Here is a 16,121-nt window from a genome sequence, read left to right on the forward strand (position 1 = left end):
CCTTAAAGTAGTGTTTAACATGAATTTATAGAATTAAACATAAAATAACTGCAGTGAAAATACAAATGTATTACAAAATGAACAATAGAAGACAGAAATCAAAGGTCTGACCAAAGAAATTGAAATTTTAATCCATCTGAATGATTTATCAACCAGCAAAGCACAAACAAACTATATCCTTTCCTGTGTATTGAGTGCTCAAATTTTCATTTAGTCATTCAATTGCACTATATTAGTGTGCTAATGTAGGGAATAGTAAATAAGGGTATAGACGGTGATTGAGGGCACAGCACTAGCAGTAGTTATACTCTGGCCAATTTTAAGTGAGATGCTAATGGTCTAATCCAATAAAAAAAATATATATATGTTAAGCTAAGCTAAAAGTGCTGCTAGACCCAGACGTTGGAATGAATTTGTACAGTCTGATGAGTGAATATAGTCTGGAAACCCATTCATTACCTATGGCGGTCACTTTTGACCGGGAACACCACAGGTGTAACAAAGTTGATTAAAACACTCAAAATTCAATGAAAAATTGATCATCACTTTTATATGTTTAAGTGCATAATGTGGAGGATATAATAAGGTCTTGAAGTAATCAGATATAAAACACAATATTTACAAGTGTTTTAAGAACGCAGCAACACGAATGGTGTTTAATGAACCTAAAAGAGCACGTCACTCCGCTGCTCATCCGTTTGCACTGGCTGCCAGTTGCTGCTCGCATAAAATTCAAAGCTCTGTTGTTTGCCTACAAAACGACTTCTGGCTTTGCTCCTTCTTATCTGCTCTCACTTCTGCAGATCTATGTGCCCTCCAGAAACTTGCGTTCTGTGAATGAACGTCGCCTCGTGGTTCCATCCCAAAGAGGGAAGAAATCACTTTCCCGAACGCCCGCGCTCAATCTGCCCAGTTGGTGGAATGAACTCCCTAACTGCATCAGAACGGCAGGGTCTTTCGCTGTCTTCAAGAAACGACTAAAAACTCAACTATTTAGTCTTCACTTCCTAATCTGCAATTGCCAATATACCACTAACTGTACCCAAAAAAATAATTAAATAAATAAATTTACTAATGCTTTCCTTCTTAGACTTTACAGACCTGAAACTTGCCTACAGCACTTTTTCATTGTTGCTCTTATAGTTGTGTAAAATGCTTCCTTATCCTCATTTGTAAGTCGTTTTGGATAAAAGCGTCTGCTAAATGACTAAATGTAAATGTAAGTTGTAAATCGGTAAGATTTGACACAAACACGACAGGAAGGTTAAGTTTCAACCTTCTCACTGTTAATTCGATGTTTTTTTTTTTCAACAATGAGCTGTGATCTGCACTGTCAACCCAACTAGTTGACTGTAATAGAAAACTGCTTAAACCACTTAAGTTTTTACACAAGGAGAATCTAAACAGCCATTGTTAAATTAACTAAGCAAACATGTCCTAACTAAGTCTTTTAGATGCATTTAAGGATGTTGTAATGATGTCCTTTGAGGATGCAGAATAATGTCTTTTAGTTAAGTTTATACGTCTTACACGTCACTTCCGGTGTGTGGTACATTCCAACACAATCTCACGGCAATTCGTAACTTTTTCATTTAGTGGCTAATTCGTACAAATTCGTACGATCTAATTCATACATTTTAGTACGATTTGTATATCCCCCAATGACGGTTGGGTTTAGGGGTGGGGTTAGGTGCCACGCCTCCTTTTTAAAATCGTACATTTTCTTACGACTGAACTCGTACGAATTTGTACGAATTAGCCACTAAACTGCCAAAACGTAAAATACTTACGTTTTCTCGTGAGATCAGGCTGTACATTCCCTTTCCGTAAGGAATCTGTAATTGTAAATTTGTTTCAGGAATTGTAAAAGTGTTTTGCGTCTTCTTAATTTTTTTCTAAAATGTAAATTTGTTTCGTCCTAGGTAAAATCGTTTTTCCTATGTAATTGTGTCTGATGATAGGTAAAAATGTTTTTCAAAATGTAAATTTGCCTCGAGCTTTGTGAAAATGTTTTACACTTTGTAATGTTGTTTTGCACTTCCCGCCGACCGTACTAAATGGATGTTGCTGCTGGCTACCTTCTAAGAAAAAAGGGTACTACCAAGAATGCATTGTTTACCAGAATAATTCTGCTTTGGTGAACGAAAAAAAAAATGTTTGAACACATCTGCCTATGATTCTTAATCACAAAGGCATGATATGAACAACAAACATTTTAAGTGGTGCATGCCCTGTCCCTGAGCAATATCATCTCATATTGCAAGTGGATTTGAATGGTTCCTCAGAGGATTGTGTTTAAAGTTTAGCTGTATGTTTGCACAAACTATTAGACTATTTATTTTATTAGGGTATAATTTCCTGTAGCTCAGCTGTATGTTTACGAGAGCAATAAAAATAAAGCATAATCCAGCCTTATTGATTATCAATGAAGATATTTGGATGTGAATGTGTGGATGTTTGCATGTTTCTCTCATGGAGTATAAATATGACTGAAGGACAGTTCAGGAGTGAATCTTCATTTGTCTGAGATGGAGTTTTCTCTCTTCACTACACATCTACACTGGCTACTGCTATTTCTTGCCTCAAGAGGTAAATATTGTTTAAATATTGCATTTGTGATCGTTTGTCAACAGTGTTTATTACATTAGATGAACAAACAATGAGCAATGAAACCATATGAAGAACGGACCCCTGGACTCTTTGCAGTCTAATTACTCCCTGATGTTGTTGTTAACACCTGTGGAAGGATGGTATGCTTGTAAGATAGGTTTCTTCAGTTTGTTGTTGTTTCTTTGATTGTTAGCAGTTAGACAGAGGATACCAATTGTGTCAGCTGTGTTCTTGCATCCTAAAACGGTTGGAATCATTTTAGTCACAAGAGTCTCAGCTTTCAAAATTTATGTTAAACGTTTGGTCTTTGTTGAAGAGTCGTTATTTTTGCAAGGTTTCCCCTTAAAGCATGCTATGTATCACGGATAAAGCTGTAAGGGTTGAGAGTTCGGCTTTGTTGTGACGGCTTGGATGGTGGCATCCGGGAGTGTAGGCGGAGTTCGTTAGCTGGAGATTTGCGGATGCATAGCATGAGGTTGGTGGAGGTATGTGGCTGGATGTGAATGGATGTGGATGGAGGAGGAGATTTTCTGACAGCGTTGCCAGTTGTAGTACTGGCAGGGCTGGGTTCGGGGAGAGCTCTGGCTGAAGTTGTTGTTGTTGTTTGTTGGTTCTTTTCTATATATCCAACTTAAGCTGCGGTCACACTGGGCTTTTCCTCCCATAGACTTCCATTCATACGCACGCGAATGCGTCAGACCGGAAACCTGGGTCATGCGTCAAGTTTCGCAGGTTGCTGTGGTGCAAAGTTCAAGCTTGGTAAACTCTGACCTGTGAAATCTCATCACTTGGCTGCGTGAGACCAATCGAGGATCAAAACATGACCTCTCTGGACAGAAATTTAAAACATGGAGCAATCGCTTTCTTTTTTAATGCTTAATAATCTTGTTTATGCCCCTTTTCGCAGCAGCGCACGACAGAAATTAGCATGCTCAAACTCTAGTGTGACCGCAGCTTTAGACAGAGGTTACTAATTGTGTCAGCTGTGTTCTTGCATCTTAAAATGGTTGGAATCATTCTAGTCACGAGAGTCTCAGCTTTCAGAATTTATATAAAACGTTTGGTCTTTGTTGAAGAGTCGTTATTTAAGGTTTCCCCTTAAAGCATGCTATGTATCGCGGATGAAGCTGTAAGGGGTGAGAGTTCGGCTTTGTTGTGACGGCTTGGATGGTGGCATTAGGCGGAGTTCGTTGGCTGGAGATTTGCGGATGCATAGGATGAGGTTGGTGGAGGTATGTGGCTGCTTGAATGGGTGTGGATGGAGGAGTAGATTTTCTGACAGCGTTGCAGTTAAATGGTGGAAGAGCTTGTGGGCCGGTGGTACCTCAGGCTCGATTTGTTGTACTGGCAGGGCTGGGTTCGGGGAGAGCTCTGGCTGAAGTTGTTGTTGTTGTTGTTGTTTGTTGGTTCTTTTTCATATATCCAACTTAGGTTGGAACTTAGGTTATTTATGGTGACTTAGGAATCGTCTGATTGGTGAATCATGAATTGGCAAATGCTGGACCAGATCAATCAGAAGGACGTGATCGTCTCGAAATGAAATAATCTTCACTTAGTGTGAAATACCTCAATGATGTGAAGACACAAAATCAAGTTGTGTAGTCTGAATGACAAAGCGATCTGCCAATGTTTAAACTTATGTAGTGTGTACTAGGCTTAAGTCAGTTGTAGTTTTGTTTCTCTTCAGTAATTCTGCTTGTTTAAAGAAGGTGTTCATTATTGATGCTCAATCAACACTCATTTATATCATTAACTTCAACCCCAACACTGAGTGGGGGTTAAACCAGCCTGATCTCACGAGGAAACGTAAGTATTTTACGTTTTGCAAGTTTAGTGGCTAATTCGTACAAATTTGTACGAGTTCAATCGAGTGAAAAAGTACGATTTTAAAAATGAGGCGTGGCACCTAACCCCACCCCTAACCCCAACCGTCATTGGGTGAAATGCATATCATACTAAGTTGTACCAATTAGGTTGTACGAATTAGCGACTAAATCAAAAATTTACGAATTGCTGTGAGATTGTGTTGATTATACTGACACTGAATAGTGTTAATTTAAGTCAGTTTAACAGAGAGTCTCGTCTGCACAGGATGGGTGTCTGATGCACAAATTTGCAATGCCTCAGCTTTTGCTAATTCATACGAGCAACTTTATAAATATCTTGGCCTGGGCGGAAATGACAATCGGACAACATACATGCGGCCTATGTTCCCAGGGCAAACCTACACCCGTGTTTTGGTGGACTTGTATGTGACCTCCATCGTAGAAGTGGTGAGTGCAGGTTCATCTACTCGTCCATTATGATGCATCAGACAGTTATATATCCATCACTGTGTTTGTTTCATCTACAGTTTGAAAAAGAGCAGAGGCTCTCAACACAGGTCAAAATGATAACCGTAAGTGCTTTAAAATGCTTTTGCAAAAATGTATGCAGCATGTGTGTCATAAAATCATTGTGAACCAAATGCCCTTACCTTTTGCAGGTTTGGTTCGACTCGAATGTGCTGTGGAACTCATATAAGTTTTGTCAAATTCTAACGATTGCAGCTCCAAGGAATTTATTTTGGAGACCAGACATTGTTATAGCAGAGAGGTATAAAATATGAATCTGGTCTGTTTTAACATATCGCTATTGTGTCACACAATTCATCAGATTAATTCATTTTACTGCAGAGTTCATGAACAAGTCTGATGTGTTCTGTTCATATTTCCAGCTTATTTTGAAAATGTAATTTTGATAATCACATTTGGCCATTTAGTAACACTTTATTTTGATGGTCCCCCTTTAGATAGTCTGCTGACCATAAGTTACTTTTCAAGTTCTTACCTGTTTACTCCCCTGCTGAAAAATCAAGCTTAAACCAGCTTAGGCTGGTTGGCTGGTTGACCAGTTTAGTTTTAAGAGGGGTTTTGGCCATTTCCAGGCTAGTTTCCAGCCATTTCCAGCCTGGTCTTAGCTGGTCAGGTTGGAAAATGACCAGCTTAAACCCGCCTGCCCAGCCTGGTTTAAGCTGGAGATACCTGGTTTCGGCTGGGCACCTTGCCTGGCTAGGCTGGACAAGCTGGTTTACGCTGGTCATCTCCCAGCCTGACCAGCTAAGACCAGGCTGGAAATGGCCGGAAACCAGCCTGGAAATGGTCTTGCCCTTAAACTCCTTTCTGAAATGGGCCCGTTATTTCTAAGGCCGTACTCACACTCTGTACAGTTGCTTCGAACTGGGCCAAGGCACGCTTGTCCCCCCTCTCGTCTCCTCCGACGGCACACATTCACATTACAATCAGGCCTGGGCACGCTTACGTCATCAATGCTGCGCTGTTCATTAAGTGCTCTTGCTCAGCACACTGGAGATTTCTCTAATTATATCGCTTTAGTCCTTAGGGATGCAGTGACACGCAGATATTTCACCGAACAGATCAGCCACTTTTGACGCTCATAAACAATCATAAAGTCCTTGTGCTGCAGGAATTAGGAGGTTTGCTGAAGGTGTGCAGTGAGGGGTTTGCGTCTTTAATAAACTACGACAGTTTGCGTTCACTTAACAGTAAGAATGATTAATAAATCCATATGAAACAGTCCCTTAAAAGTCAGGTCTCGCTTTCAGATTCGGGCTTAGGCACGTTTTGCAATCACACACAAGCGTACCGAGCCAAAGCCCAAGTGAACCGCACTCAGGCACTCAGGCTCTTCCAACCGGGCCAGGGCCGGCCAAGTGAACCAGTGCCTGACCCCAATTCAGCGCACTCACACTTTTAAAACGATCCGGGAAACGGGCCTGGGCACGGTACGGATAGCATAGTGTGAGTACGCCCTAATATGCTGGATAAGTTGGCAGTTCATTACGCTGTGGCGACCCGGATTAATTAAGGGACTGAGCCGAAATTGAATTAGTGAATATTTTTAAAGTAAAGCATTACTTTACTTGTTACTTAGACAGTAATATTATTACACAACTCGCGTTACTTGTAATGTCTTACCCCCAACACTGTTCGTTACACATTTTACAATTATGTTTCTGTTTGATTTAAGCTGGAAAATGGATGATCAAAACATACACGGACCTTATTATACCAGTGACTATTGCCTACACTGTAAAAAATAAATCCGTAAAATTTACGGTAAAAAAACGGCAGCTGTGGTTGACAGTACTTTACCATAAAAAACACGGTACAAACAAAAATGTAATGTGTTTATTTTGAATGACCATTATCTTCACATCTTTCGTTACACAGTTAAACACGTTAGCACACCCACATGCAGGTGGTGATGAGGAAGTTACATAAAGAGTCAATGCTCATCACAATCAACTTTTCCCACAAGCAGAGAAGAGTATCAGCACATAGAAGGTGCTCAGTGTCATTCATACAGCTACTAAACACCAGTATGATAACACACGTAAAATTAAAGTCATGGAATAAACATTGTTTATCAACATTAGATGTAAAATAAATCTGTGATGTACATAACTTATGGGGAAACAACTAAAAAGATCCATATTAATGTCAACAAAAAGCATAAAAAGTTACTGTATGTGCCATACAGGGAATTCTGGGAAAGTCAATTTACGGTTATTCGCCGTATATATTAAGGAAACATACTGTTAACCAGGTTACAGATTTGCACTGTAGCATATTTACAGTTTTTTATTGTTGAAATCACGGCCATTTTTTACAGTGTATGTATTATTTAGTCGTTTTCGGTATCATCATCTTGTCTTAATAATCGACACATTGTTTAATTATCTAATTATTTATTTTTGTTTCTATAGCGTCAAGACAGAGATCGGAACAGTAGAGTCTTCCTATGTGCAATTGGTCTTTTTTGGCTATGTGGTTTTGCCTGAAGTTTTGTCTCTGAACACAGTCTGTAAGCTGAACCTCTACAGGTTTCCCTTCGACACCCAGAGCTGCAATATAACAATTCAGTCTGTGGCGTATTCAAGTAATTGAAAACCCCATTAAGTTTATTGAACAAACATTTAATGAAACACTTTCAATGGCTTGTCTTAAAAATAATACAACTCCTATGTTTATTCCCAAAGATGTGGATCTTAAACTTGAGACATTGCATGATACAGGCGTTCTTACGAATTCTTCCAAGCAATCCTTTCAGTCCCAGGGAGAGTGGGAGCTCCTCAATATAAGCACATCTAAGTCTAAAGTCTTCCTTATGTTTGGCTACGCAGATCAGCTGATATATCAGGTACAAAGCACAGGGCATAAAGTACAAGTAAGAATTATACTTTCATTTAATCTGTTCATAATAAAGTCTATAAAAAGCTATAATAATGTGGATTTTTTTTAAAAGTGTGCCATTTAATGCAGTTTTACCATGAAATCAATGATAAATGAAAATGAATGAATGAAATCAATATTTCTGTGTTGTTTAACACTCGTCGATAATACTCTCTCTCCATGTTAGATCACCATCAAAAGAAGACCTCTACTGCATGTCATCAACATTATCCTACCAGTGTTCTTCTTCCTTGTGCTGGACGTGACCTCCTACTTCATAGACACAGACGGAGCCGACAAGCTCAGCTTTAAAGTGACTTTACTGCTGGCTATTTCTGTGCTGCTGCTGATTCTTAATGATACCCTGCCCTCTACGACTTATGAACTTCCTCTGATCGGTGAGTCAGCAGCCTCTTTCACACATATAGACCTTTTTAAAATACTGGAACTCAGTAATTTGCTGTGTACAGTGTGCAATGAATGCAGATGCAATATTGTCAGTATGAGACAATGGTGCTCCCGCTGACTGCCTGGAGCTCGGATACGAGAATACTGTGAAGCAGCTTTCAGCGCATGTCAGAGTCACGTGATGTGTGTTTTCAGCGGTGTAGTGTGGCGGAGAGCCGTTCAGAAATGTTAGATGAAATGCCAGTGTGGACGTGGATGACTTTAAAGATCACCTATGATGTAAAATCTACTTTTTAAAGGGCACCTATGGTGAAAAATCTGCCTTTTAAGCTGTTTGGACAGACGTGTGTAGGTATGGTGTATAGACGGTCATATTGGGGTGATATAAACACATCCAGTCTTTTTTTTATTTTCAATTTAACAACGTAAAAACAGTCGACCAATTTTGAGACCAACCTCAACTTGACGTAGAAGTGTGGTCCCCCCGCACACCAATATTGATTGACAGGCCCGCATTACCACATCCTCAGGTTTTTGTTTAACGTCCAACTTTTCCGGCATTGCTCCCTATGCTCCAAACACCCTTGCTCTATTTTTAGATGTAAGTCTCATTGGGCTCAACACAAGAGCCTTTATCGTCTTCCTGCGAATGAGCAACAGAGATTTTACATTAAGCGGCCATTTGTATTGCAGTGACTGCAACGTATCAATATTGGGGTCATTAAAAACAGCTGGGCGACGCAGTGGCGCAGTAGGTAGTGCTGTCGCCTCACAGCAAGAGGGTCGCTGGGTCAGTTGGCATTTCTGTGTGGAGTTTGCATGTTCTCCCTGCGTTCGTGTGGGTTTCCTCCGGATGCTCCGGTTTCCCCCACAGTCCAAAGACATGCGGTACAGGTGACTTGGGTAGGCTAAATTGTCAGTAGTGTATAAGTGTGTGCATGTGTGAATGTTTCCCAGAGATGGGTTGTGGCTGGAAGGGCATCTGCTGTGTAAAAATGTTCTGGATAAGTTGGCGGTTCATTCCGCTGTGGCGACCCCGGATTAATAAAGGGAATTAGCCAACTAGAAAATGAATGAATGAATAAAAACAGCTGATCTACCGAGTCTTTTAGCACTCTCTCCAAAAACACTCTATTGATCTCGGCTGGTGAATCAACATACACCACATGATTGCTCTCAGTTGTGCCGTTGTTTGTAACTTTAGGTGGATTTGCAAACCTCTGTACTTGTCATTGCGTCTTTCTTAAACTTCAGCCATTTGCATTTCCCACTGTCACAGAAGCTCCCTGTCATCTCAAGGAGGTGCGGTTGTAAAGTTTGAGTGCATTGCCTGATGTGCACGTCCCTCCATTTGAAATAACGAACTTGCCTTAGTTATAGCCTTAGTCAAAGTTAATCCAGTGTCCGTGGTTACTAGTCTCAGTGTACAAGCTCGGAAATTTAAACTAGCATAACTTTGTTTTGTTGCCACAGTTTTGATCTGTGCAGATACACGGTGTTGAAAAGCCTTTATGAGTAATTAACCATGACGAATTAAAGCGCGGTTAATGTTGAAATCGATTAATCAATGCATTCCTGTACGGATGACGCATGCATTGTTACATAGCGGCTGTAAAACCATACAAAGACAAATGATTTTGTAACTACCACTCTGACACATTCTGGCACATTAGGAATATTGATTCCTCAACAGTCGTCTCTGCTTGGTCTTTGTCCAAGTCGTACATGTGCGGCTGAATGCTGGTCCTCTCACTCATGTTGCTTCTCTCTGTCTGCCTGCCGGTTGCCATACACAAAGCGGGGGAGCTCTTGGCTCCGCCTCCTTGTTAAGTTGGGCGGGAAGTTGAAACTAATTTTCCTGTAAAGCAACACACCCCTAAAACAGCGAGCTGTGTACTCGCCCTCAAAACAACACTGTTAATACATTATAATAAAAAAATCTGAACTTAATTTTGAACTGAACCTAAACTGGCACACTCAGAAGAACCCTAATATTAATTTTAAATCTTAAAAAAGGGGTAAACTAGGTGCAGAAACATAAAAAAGCAGAAACATATTAGTGTAAACAGGGCCTAAAATTTGTTTGACTTTAGGAAACCATCACTCAACCCCTGACCATCTGGGGCCTCATGTACCACACACAAAAACTTTGCGTACACCAGATTTGGATTTACAAACGATAAAATTAACATGAGAATGTGCGCTGGTCCACGCCAACTTCATGTCTGGCGTACGTGCATTTCTTGTGTGCTTGTTTTATTTTCATTGGCGACTCCTAGAGGCAATCCGGATCCGAGCGCGAATGGTAGTTTCAAATATGCCAAACGAGCCACGCTAACTGGGCAAACGAGTAAAAGTAAAAAGTTGTCAAAAAATATATAAAGTGGAGTAAAGTACTGATACCGTAACAATCTACATGAGTACAGTAACTAAGTATTTGCGCTTTGTTAATTTCCATTTCTATCTAAAAGACATAATTTGGGAACAACTTGGCCTAATTAATTCAACTAGAGCTGTTTAGTTTCACCTTGTGGTAAATGCTGTATGGCAATGGTTCACTACAAAATGTTTGAGTGTAGAGCGTGCCTTCTTTTCCCCCCAGATATTGTGGAGTCACCAATCATCTCTGTCTATATGAAAACAAAAATTCAGTTATTTCAGATGTAATTTATCTGCTTCAGTCACACTGTGTTTGTGTTTTCTTGGCAGGAATTTACTGCAGTGCGATTTTCAGTCTCATTGGCATCAGCATACTGGAGACCATTCTTGTGAATTTTTTGAGGGCTAAAGGAGCTAAGATCCTATCTGCATCAGCTGCTGTTACTGGACAAGATGGTAAGACTCAACACTGCCTGACCAGTTCATTTTTCTTTAACAAAGATTCCCTAGATAGCAGACAAGCTTTGAAACAACAATAGAAAGGTTAAAATTCAATACTGATTCCTTAGCAGGTTTGCACCCTCACCCTCTTTTTTCAAAGATAAAAAATGTATTCAAGAACCTTAGGCAGTGATAAAGTTAGTGAAATAATTAATTGATTGATCAATTATTGATTGAGCATTATGAACATATGCTGTTAACAAGCACTGAAGACAAACACAAATCTACAGCTGATTCCACTCACACACTTTGTTTCTTATGTCAACGTCTGTAAAAGAAAAATCTTGGCCACTTGGCATTTCTGTGTGGACTTTGCATGTTCTCCCTGTGTTGGCGTGGGTTTTCTCCAGTTGTTCCGGTTTCTCCCACAGTCCAAAACATGCTCTATAGGGGATTTGAATAGACTAAGTGAAGTTTATTTATATACTAACTTCGAGAGGATCACATGATTATGATTGAACACGGCTGGTTCTGCATTAGCTATGTATGATCCACCAATCAGGCCATTTCTATCCTACTTTAAAGAGCCAGGGTTTCTCACTACAGCCATCTTCGATTTGAAGAATCCCCCCTTCCACCCCTACTTCTTCACCTTTCCCTTCATAGCGTGGGCCCAGTGGTTAGCACTGTTGCCTTACAGCAAGAATGTCACCGGTTCTAGTCCTCTAACAGGCTAGCTGACGTTTCTGTGCGTAGTTTGCATGTTCTTCCCATGCTCGTGTGGGTTTTCTCTGGGTCCTCCATTTTCCTCCCACATTCCAAAAACATGCACTACAAGTCTAAATCTAAATTTAGCACTACAGTCAAACTCTTATCCAGCAGCATATCTCTTTATAGCATTCATTTTAGTCATCAGCTCTTATCAAGGGGGGAGTTGTTGATCTACCTCAGCTCAAGGCTCCCCTCTCACCTTGCAAATGAGAGGGAGACCAGGGCTCAAGGACCTTTTGGGCTCAGGGCTCTCTCCCGGGACACAATGCTAAACCTGCTTATAATCAATCCTCAGCTAAGTGTGAACTCTTGAAACTAGCCGTAGTGTAGGAATGTGTGTGTGAATGTCAGAGTGTATGGGTGTTTCCCAATACTGAGTTGTGACTGGAAGGGCATCCGTTGAAATAGTTGGTGGTTCATTCCGCTGTGGCGAACCTTGATGTATAAGGGACTAAGCTGAAGAAAATGAATTAATGAATCTGATTCACAAGATACACTTTGCACCAGAGTTTAGTTCTAAATGTGACAAAAAAATTGTGTTATTACAAGGTTCTATAGTCGATAACTACTTCCTGTATATGATGAAAATCCCTTACATTCCAATGAGAAACGTTTACCTTCCAAATAGTGTTTAACTGAAATAAAACAAATAAAATAGGTCAAAATATCAGCAGAGGCTCATAAACAAATAAAGCAAACACTGTTCACCACAATTACAGCAATAAAACAAAATTTCACATTAAAACACAGGAGATGATTAAGAAACATACTCAAAACAAGAATGTCTGTAAACAATAAGACAATTGCTTAATATCAAAAGCAATTAAATAAATAAGTATTAGCTTTGTGCCTTAAAGGGTCACGAAATACCAAAGCACATTTTTGTGAGCAGTTGACAGTCATATATGTGTCCCACACTGCTAAAAACACTATTTGGACACATATATTTCACTAAAAAGTGAAAATTGGTTGTTTTTGCGTTATTTCAAGCAAATTCGTTCTTCCGGTTTCAAATAAATTTTTGAAGCTGCGTTATGCCGCTTAGATACTTACGTGTATTACAGTGTGCAGACAGGATGTCTGTACCAGTGAATACATTGTGACGTCTCTGGGTGTGCAGCATTAATTCATGAGGAAAGACTTGTTTTTTTTGTCCTGTGTTAACAGACCACTGTAATTCACATGTGAGTCTAGCTGTGCTCTCGTAGTGGGGAATGAAAACAAAACCTTCGTTGCAGCACTTTTATAAACTCAACACTGACGACCCATATCTCCAAACAATTATTTTTTTCTACTTAATTACGGTTGGCAAAACAACGTGGCGTCTCTCTGCTGTCTGAACACTGTAACAGGTAAAAACATTCTTCGAAGCTGTCATGCATATTAATGAAGTTGCACTTTATTCACAATAGAGTGCGCTGATTGGTTTGAACCAAGTCTTTCTCGTAAAATAATGATGAAAGCTCAAAGATGTCTCATTGCATTCGCCAGTAAATCCAGGCTACATGCTGGAATTCACACAAGGATCTTATGACCGTGACGCAGCTTCAAGATTTCTTTTCAAACCAGAACAAATTTGCTCAAAATAACACAAAAAACAACCAATTTTCACCTAATGTTTTTAGCAACTTGGGACATACATACATATATATATATATATATATACACATATATACATACATACATACATACATACATACATGTATATACATGTATATATATATCTCGATGATGGACATATATATATGTCATATATATGACTATCAACATCTCAACAAATGTGTTGTGGTGTTTCATGTCCATCATCGTGATGTTCGCTGTGCAAAGTTCTGTAGGGAGGATATTCCACTGTTTAGGAACTGCCACTGCAAACGAACGATCACCCCATTGCTTATACCTGGAACTAGGGATCTCCAGCAACAATAGGCCTGCAGAACAACTAACATCTAATTTTAGTAAGTCTCACTAAGGTTGTTTGTAGACAGAATTAATGTCAGAAGGGTTGGTAAAAAGTGAAGCTGCGGATGCTGTTTGTGGAGTTGTTTAATGATCCTCTGCTGAGATTTTGAGAGATTTACTGTGTTATTATTCAGCTTGTTTCTGCAGATCTCCCCACTGGTAAATTGGAGATGATTCAGACTACATTAAAGTTTTTTTTTTTCTTTTACAGATGGTGTTAGTGGCCCTCCGGTCGATCAAGACAGGGATCAAAAAGAGTTTCAGATTGCAATGTGGTGGATAAAAGTGGCAAGAATAACAGACATGATGTTCTTGATTCTCTATCTACTCACCATTGTTGTGTTTCTGTCTGTGCTTGGGAAAGTTTGGTACATACACTGATCTCATATTAATGAAATGACAAAAATGGAAACTTGTTAACACTAGAGCAACCAGAATTCTATAACTACTAGAAAATGATCACATGTGGTCATACATAATATATTTACATTCAAAGCTTCTTTTGAGATATTAAAATTAAGCTTGCATCAGGGGTATTGCTAGACATAAAGCTCTACTGGGAACGGACCCCCTCAAAAACATCACCATATATAGATCATTGTATATCAGACCCCCTAGGTTTTTGCAATTTCGCGATCAATGAATCCAACGCAATTCGACAAAAAGTTGCAAATATTTGCAATCCTGCAAAATTCCTAATTAAACACAAAATGATCGCAAAGATTAATAATCACATAAGATATTAAATTTCAAACCATATAATCAAATTAAACTTATTTCAGTTTGCAATTATTTGTTTTATACGACTTGTGGTGTATTAGAGTGTCTCTCGAAAAATGACAGCTTGCCTACGCCCTCATAATCATTACATTACATGGAGGGGAGGACGGGGTAATGTTTTGCAGCCTGTGCAGTAAGCATATGCAGAAGAAGCGTGAGTGATTTACATGTGAAGTCAATGCAAAGATGCGATTAGACATCTTGTGGTGCGAATTGACCATTATGTACTTTGGACGCACTTCAGACTTCAATAGTGGGAAACATCTAACAAACGGAGCAGTGGAACAGACAGAAAAGCAAGCAGCTTTCAATGATGGAGATCGGTTCAAGGATGACGGCCGCTGGACGTGACCAAATTGAAGGACATTACTTGTGTTTTACATGTATGGCTAGTATTGTGATCTGCATCAAATCGATAAATGGGTCACACTTCACAATAAGGTTCATTAGTTAATGTTAATTAATGCATTTACTAACATGAACAAATAATGAACAATACATTTACTACAGTATTTGTTCATGTTAGTTAACGTTAGTTAATGAAAATACAGTAGTTCATTGTTAGTTCATGTTACCTCATGGTGCTTTAACTAATGTTAACAAGCATGGACTTGGATGTAAATAATGCATTAGTAAATGTTCAATTATGATTAATTAATGCTGTACAAGTGTTGTTCATGATTAGTATATGTTAGTAAATGCATTTTACTATGCTATGTAAATGCATAAATGATTTTGTTTAACTCTTTCCCTGCTGTTGGCGAGTTTTACGGCAATCCAAGTTTGAGATGTTTTACGGTAGGGGACTCCCTAACGCATGTCCTGAGGTACATGATGTCAGATGAGGAATAAAAAGATGGGGAGAGAAAGTAAGATTGTAAATAAAAATAAGAGTTATACAACATTCCTTGGCTTTATCCCTACTGTTTTAGATCTTGTCCTGACAAGAGACCAAAATAAAGAAGCTTCATTTTTATGATTTGTGTCATTTGCATTGTGTCAGATTGCACACCTAACATAGAAGGCTACCTAATATAATAAATAAGATATCACATATATTCAAGATAACAGATCTTCCAGCTGCAACCCATCACTGGGAAACACCCATACTCATTCACACAGATACACTACGGACAATTAGTTTTCCCAATTCACCTGTACCACATCTTTTTGGACTTGTGGGGGAAACTGGAGCCCCTGGAGGAAACCCACGCGAACATGAGGATAACATGCAAACTCCACACAGTGGTGCTCACCAGTACATTGAGTAAAAGTTGGTTTTATATTCACACATTCGTTCAGTGACAGCTCCATACATTGTTTACCTTGGTACTTTGAATATTCGGACTGAAATCATATGTAAGTATGACTTTAAAACAACATTAGCAGTTAGCACTATTTAATTAACTGTGGACAAAGTTGTACTTTGATGGTTGTTGGCTCCTAATATAATTTTACTATTTATAATGTCCAAATAATACTTTTCTGAGATTTTATTATTTATGAGAAAGACTGAGTGTACGAATATAAAACCAACTT

At 39.2% G+C, this 16,121-nt stretch overlaps 2 protein-coding genes across 5 annotated transcripts in view; one reads left to right on the forward strand and one right to left on the reverse strand.

The window, feature by feature from the left end:
* The window catches only part of LOC110439304 (5-hydroxytryptamine receptor 3A-like), a 23,545-nt gene extending 12,663 nt beyond the window's left edge, over positions 1 to 10,882 (reverse strand). Inside the window, exon 1 of the mRNA XM_087245294.1 lies at positions 10,780 to 10,882. The gene's annotated coding sequence lies outside the window, so the exon portion shown is untranslated. The remainder of the gene's footprint in view (positions 1 to 10,779) is intronic.
* The window catches only part of si:ch211-256e16.4, a 21,186-nt gene extending 5,628 nt beyond the window's left edge, over positions 1 to 15,558 (forward strand). For 2 of the 4 annotated variants that reach the window (XM_087241982.1, XM_087241983.1), the window contains 8 exons: positions 4,702 to 4,883; positions 4,964 to 5,008; positions 5,096 to 5,205; positions 7,379 to 7,551; positions 7,652 to 7,812; positions 8,032 to 8,242; positions 10,962 to 11,087; positions 14,014 to 15,558. In XM_087241982.1, the coding sequence (XP_087098108.1) occupies positions 4,809 to 4,883; positions 4,964 to 5,008; positions 5,096 to 5,205; positions 7,379 to 7,551; positions 7,652 to 7,812; positions 8,032 to 8,242; positions 10,962 to 11,087; positions 14,014 to 14,183 (1,071 nt within the window). In that variant the 5' untranslated portion in view covers positions 4,702 to 4,808 and the 3' untranslated portion in view covers positions 14,184 to 15,558. Of the gene's footprint in view, positions 1 to 2,191; positions 2,590 to 4,316; positions 4,417 to 4,701; positions 4,884 to 4,963; positions 5,009 to 5,095; positions 5,206 to 7,378; positions 7,552 to 7,651; positions 7,813 to 8,031; positions 8,243 to 10,961; positions 11,088 to 14,013 lie in introns of those variants that run through there. The other 2 variants (XM_087241981.1, NM_001442488.1) reach the window with 2 other exon arrangements.
* Positions 15,559 to 16,121: the final 563 nt, after the last annotated feature.

This window comes from Danio rerio, chromosome 3 (assembly GCF_052040795.2).
Source record: "Danio rerio strain M-AB ecotype USA chromosome 3, GRCz13ab, whole genome shotgun sequence".
Taxonomy (NCBI): domain Eukaryota; kingdom Metazoa; phylum Chordata; class Actinopteri; order Cypriniformes; family Danionidae; genus Danio; species Danio rerio.